At 35.9% G+C, this 6556-nt stretch overlaps 1 protein-coding gene across 1 annotated transcript in view; it reads right to left on the bottom strand.

Moving 5' to 3' along the window:
• Positions 1–5876, bottom strand: part of LCLAT1 (lysocardiolipin acyltransferase 1) — a 139122-nt gene extending 133246 nt beyond the window's left edge. The window contains exon 1 of the mRNA XM_006880562.1: positions 5706–5876. Within this exon, the coding sequence (XP_006880624.1) occupies positions 5706–5870 (165 nt within the window). The 5' untranslated portion in view covers positions 5871–5876. The remainder of the gene's footprint in view (positions 1–5705) is intronic.
• Between the last annotated feature and the right edge of the window lie 680 nt (positions 5877–6556).

Here is a 6556-nt window from a genome sequence, read left to right on the forward strand (position 1 = left end):
TTTGCTCTCTTAGCATGAATGTAGAAAAATACATTTTAAATATAAAGGCCAGGTAATCTGAAAGCAAATAGATAAAATGTTATGCCATTTGAACAGAAAATATAACAAAGGTAGTTATATTAACTTAGAGGTAAATGTTTTCAGAAAGGAATACCATTAAAGAACAAAAAAAAATATTTTACAAGGAAAAAGGTTCTATTTATTAGGTGATCTAAGAATCATAAATGTAATCAAGACTAAACACTGAGTTTGAAATTACCCAAGCTAAAATGACTGAAGCAAAGGAAGTAAAAGACAAACATAATTAAGATGGATGACACTAGGACAGTTTCTTACTACATTGTTTTAGTATACTCAAATTAGTACAAATATATGACAATAAAAGCGTGCATAGAGGGGATTAATAAGGTCACAGATGATGTGAATTCCATTATCGATATTCCTGTGTTCAATGACGTTTATTTCACACACAAAAAGAAAGATCCTTAATGTGACAACTGACCCAGTGACTTTAACAATGTGCTTGAGTGTGATGTAGACGGTGAAGATGGAACAGGGCAGAGCAAGTTTTAGATTTGTTGTCCTTGGGGTTACCATGAGCCATAGTCATCTACACAGTACCTAGCGCGCGCGCGCGCGCACACACACACACACACACACACACACACACACACACACCTATCAGAGAGAGAGAGAGAGAAAGAGAGTATAAGAGAGCAGGATGCAAGAGGGAAAATCCCAGCAGCCTAGTAGTTGAACCCTTGGGTGTTAACTGCAAGGTGAGAGGTGCCACCAGCTGCTCCACAGGAAAGAGATGTGCCGATTTGCTTCCATAAAGATTTAGACTTGGATACCCTATGAGGTGGTTCTAAATCTGCCTCTCGGAGTCATTATTAATCAGAACTGACTCAGTGGCATTGGGTTTGGTTTGGTGGACTCAACATACACATTCTACACAAATCTCCTAACATTTCTAAAGACCATGTCCTTAGAGTATATTAAACATGGAAATTGTCAGTGATTCCTAACTTAAAGTGGCACAGTGTGTAAGACGTAGAGCACAATCTTAAGGCCAGGGGCTCAAGCCCAGCAGCATGGGAGAAAGGTGGGCAGGCTCCTACCAGAAAGATGTATATTCTCAGAAAACCAGTGATAGGGAATTATCATGTAGATGACTCAAAAGACTGGAGTTAATGGCGAGAAATACCCCCAAATTTTTTGAAATTAAACTCTAATAAGAACAAGAGTAATTAGAAAATATTCAGTTACAATGATAATACTACAAAATATTAAAATTTGTGGGATGCAGCAAATACAATACTTGAAGGGAAAGAAATATTTTAAAATTTATATTGTTGTTGTACTGGAACTGAGTCATTGTTGACCTTCCAAAGGGTTATCAGAGGTAGAAAATTACACAGGAACAAAGTGCCCATCTTTCTCCCATGGAGCGGCTGGTGGTTTCAAACTGTGTGTCTTTGGGTTGGCAGCCCCGCTCCTTACCACTAAGCTAGCAGCGCTTCCTAAAATTCATATCAGAAAAGAATAAGTACTTAAAATAATTATCTAAATTTGCACCCTTAAGACTAAATTAAATTAAGTTGTATTATAACGTACTTATGAGATGGGACTAACCCTTAGCTGACCCTCCTGCAGGTTTTCAGAGGCAATTAATTACATGAGAGGAGACTGCCCATCTTTCTCCCATGGAGCACCTGGCAGATTTGAACTACATACCTGTGGATTGGTAGCACAATTCTTTACCACCAAGTTATCAGAGCTTAGCATCAGAGGAATAATAGAAATCAAAATAATAACTCAGATGAACAAGAGTAGAAATTCACGTAATCAAAAGTTGATACTTCGAAAAAGTTAACAAAATTGAAAAATTCCTAATAACACTGATCACAAAGACACAAATTAGCAAGAATTAGCAATAACAAAAATAAATAAGAAAGCATCACTACAGATCTTAGACAATAAAATGTTAATATTGTAATGTTACAGAAATTTCTGTCAAGAAATCTAACAAATAAAAGAATATGGATTACTTTCTTGAAGAACATAACAAAACAAGCAAAATATGAAACAAATTATTTGAATAGTTCCATTTTTTTAAAAAATGTAAAGTTATTATTTAAAAAGTCTTCCTAAAAGGAAATTTTCACATACAATGTTCAATTGGTAAATTCCAACAAATCTAAGGGAAAGGATATCAAGCTTACTAACATTCTATCAAAATGACTGGAGGAAGACTATACAACTTATTGTTAAAAAGCAAGCACTAAGGGAGCTCTAGTGGCCTAGTGGCAAGACGCTGCACTGCAATCCCAGAGGTACACGGTTCAATTCCACCAGATGCTCGGCTGGAGGAGGGGGCAATCTCCTCCCGTACCAGTCAGATCTGATTTGACGGTACACATAAAAATAAAAAAAAAAATAAATTAAAAAAAAAGCAAGCACTAACCCAATACTAATATTTAGATTGCATTATGTTCATTTATTTGTCTTTCTATGACTTCATTTTGTCAAATTTTTTTAGAGAATCACTACATCATTAACATTGAGTTTATTATAAATTACAAATTTCTTAGCATTACTGGATGGTGCAAATTATTAATAAAAAGGTTAGAGATTCATGTTCACCCAAAGATGCCTCAGAAAAAAAGGCCTGGTGAGCTACATCCAAAAGAATTAACCACTTAAAATCCCACAGGACACAATTTTAACTCAAACACACATGAAGTTAGCATCAGATAGACTGACTCGATGGTTGCCTAGCTGGTTTCAATTACATATATTGCTCTCAAGTCAGGCTTTCTCTGGCTTGAAAGAACCATAGACTTTTATTTTATTTAAAAAAACAAACAAGAAACCACTCATGAATTAAGAGTCAAATTTTTATTGCTAGGAGCTATCAAGAGCCAGGTGACTCTAACAAATACTTGAAAGTTTTTCTATAACCTAAAGGTCTAGGGATTTCATACTTGGTAAAATAGAGGAGTCAATGGAAAACATACAAAGAGATGAACTGGCCCAATGACTGCAATGATGGATTCAAACAGCAACAAATGAATGAATCATGTGAGGATGGTGCAGAGCACGGCCCTGTTCCTTTGCAGTGCTACACAAAGGATCACTATGAGTGATCCACAAAGTGCTGGAGATCCATCTGTTAACAGCAACAAAGCTCTGAAGTCAAATATACTGATAATCATTTCAGCTTTTCTTAAACCGCTTGCTGACATTCTTATGTTCAGCAAGTTACTACCTTCTTTTTTTAATCGTGATTTAAGTTTAAGTTTACGGAGTAATTGGTTTTCCATTCACTCATTCATTGGCATTTTGTTCTATGATTAACAAGTTAATTACTCTCTCCGAGTTTCTATTTCTTTCTTCTACTAAATGGAGAAAATGTTGGCACCAAAGTGAGATCATGTTCTTAAAGCACTTGGCACAGTATCTCCCATCAGTGCACAGCAACTAGTATCATTAACCCTGAATCTTTGTCGTGGAGAGGGTGAAGCCAAGTTGCTCTCTGGGGGCATGGATTTTGAAGCTCAGTCTCACATACTTTGGACATGTTGCTATGAAGAACCAGTCTTTGGAGAAGGACATCGTGCTTGGAAGAGTGGAGGGAAGCACAAGAGAGGACCACAACATACCGCTTTCCACAGGGGTTGCACCATTTTACACTCCCACCAACAGTGAGTAAGGGCTCCAGTTTCTCCACAACTTTGCCAGCATTTGCTGTTTGCTGTTATCTTAAATTTTATTATTCTTACTGGAGTAAGATGATATCTCATAGTTGTTTTGATTTGTATCTCTCTTAGAGCTAGGGATTTCGAACATTTCTTCATGTGTTTGCCATCTGAATGTCTTCTTTGGTGAAGTGTCTGTTCCTATCCTGTGCCCATTTTTCAATTAAGTTGTTTGTCTTTATCTTGTTGTGGTGCTCGAGTGTTTTATAAATTCTAGATATAAGTCTCTTATGTAATTACCAAATGTTTTTTCCCAGTCTGTGGCTTCCATTTTTTACCCTGTTGGAGAAGTTTTTGGATGTGCATAGGGATTTGATACTTTGAAAGTCCCATTCATCTATTTTATCCTCTCTTGGTTGTAGATATTTAAATTTTTTTTTATGACGCGTGATATTGTTGAACTAAAAGTAGGTCACTCCCTCCCTCTCTTCTCCCTTCCTTTATGATTAAGTATTTTTGTCATGACAGGAGTCTAGAATGAAGGCTGTATAGTGGAGTGGACTTGTGGGGAGGGATTGTATAACAATGAAAGAATTTTACTTTTCAAAGAGAAGAGCGAACTGGGAGGGGAGGAGTGGGCAGGGAGAAAAGTGTAACAATGAATGAACAGAAATCTAAAGTCTCTGTAAATTTTCATTAAAATTAGTAATAATAAAAAAGGGAAGAAATCTATATAAAAATTTTAAAAGAAATTAAGTTCATAACAAGGAAATGAGTATAATTCGCAAAATTATTCACCAAAGTATTTCTTTTTAAAATGTGAAAGGGAAAGTATGCTATAAACCAACAGAAACTTTTCAGAAACATTCATTTAATTGATTAAGTATAACCACTCTAACCACTGTTTTCAGAAATATTTCCTTGTCAACTTCCACAGGAGAAGACTCTTAACATGACACTCTGCTTTCTACAAATAAAACACTGACAGTTGGTCTGCTGGTTATGGGAGGGCAGAGGTAATGGAGACAGACAAATCAATTCAAAATAATTGGCATCGTAAATCCATTTACAACAGAGGCAAATTTTGTTTTCCCTTTTTGGCATGATATTCATCCTCTATCCTTACAGGTCAATAAACCCTTTAACACTAAGTTCTAGGTGTTGCTCATGAAAAAGAAGGCACAGAACTTTCTTAGGAAATGGAATCTAAGATAAACATATATAAATGTGCACAAATCACCAGATTTTGGAGAAAGCCCTGAAAATGGGCAGCAGTAGGGAGGAGTTGGAACTCCTCCAATCCCTGTGGAAGGAGGAATCTGCACTAGAATCCCACAGGTAGCCATCAGCTCAGGATCAGAAATCTACATGGTCAGAACTGTGTGCACTAACTTAACAGAGGAATCTCAGCATTCCAAAAATCTGCATAGAGCACTGTACGTACTTTTTATCTTAGAGGTGTTGTTAACCTAGCTCAACCCACAGGCAATCATTTTCACTGTGACATTTTGTGGTTACTAGAAAGAGTTAAATAAATTGCATCACTCACATGCACACACACTTACATACAAGTTTATTACGGCATCTTACTTTCATCATTTTATAAAATAAAACAATGGTAATACAAAACAAAAATACTGTTATAAAACTTTTCATTATGTGCCTTCAGGATTTATAAATTTTACTAGATGGTTGCTATGAATCGCAAGTGACTTGATGGCACATAACAACATACATCAATGAAGGAAAATAAAAAGGAAATTCATGGAGAACATAAAAAAATTTGTTAAATCTGTAATATGGTTCTCAATTATGTATTTTATTTCAAGGATATGAATCATTTTTATTTCTCTCTAGATTTTGTAGTTGTTCCCTCTAAATCCTTAAGTGGCTCTTGTATAACATGTAGTACTTACGATTCTTCCATAACTCAAATCTGACTAATAAAATAAAAACAGGATAAAACACTTCAATACAAGCAGTCTCCTCTGATGTAGAACTTACCACAGGTAATGTGAGCCAGGTTGCTACAAGGCGGTTGTTGATCCATCGATACCAAGATGGCTTTAGAAACATCAAAGGTAAAAAGGGACCCAGCATGAAAATGCTTCCAAAAAAGCTTCCCCAAAACAGTGTGAGTATAAAGTAAATCCCTTTCCATGACACCATGATTCTGAAAGATATGGGGGGGAAAAGGAAATATTTTGTTACTATACATTTACTTTCTTTGTTTTCCCCCCTTTTAGTTCTTTGTCTTTTTATCATCACGTTGGAATCATCTCCACGCTGACTCTCCACTGAGTTTCTGAACCCATAATTCATGTAAGTGATTGCCAATCTTTATCCCTGGAGCCACGAATGGATCTGAAACCCTAGAAAAGGGAAGCCTTTGGGCTAGCAGTACAATTCCCTACAGACTGTGCAACCAAACCTCCCTAGATTTTTAAAAATTAGAAACCAAACTTATGTTACAGGCTTTTGGAGTGGGAGGGAAGGAAGACAGAAACGTAAGGATCAGAGGATAAAATGAAAAAGAAGGAAATGATCAGTGAAGTAGATGAATAGATGGCTAGGAGCCAAGTATTGTGCAATATGTTTTTCATTTAATATAATTTATCATTTAAAATTACAACCTTATGAATTAGATATTAATAGTACCAGTGTAGAGATGAAGAAATAACACATGAATTTGTAACTTTCCTAGGCAAGAAGGCTAATAAGTAAAAGAAATTAGTTTCTTAAACCAGGCCTGTCTAACTCCAAAGTCCATGCCTGAAGTATGAGGCAACACAGTTATGTAATGTTTTCTAAATTTACACAACTGTAAGAATCACTTGATACTCATGTAAAAGAAC

Source organism: Elephantulus edwardii, unplaced genomic scaffold (genome assembly GCF_000299155.1).
Source record: "Elephantulus edwardii isolate Elephantulus edwardi_28Jun2011 unplaced genomic scaffold, EleEdw1.0 scaffold00009, whole genome shotgun sequence".
Lineage (NCBI taxonomy): Eukaryota > Metazoa > Chordata > Mammalia > Macroscelidea > Macroscelididae > Elephantulus > Elephantulus edwardii.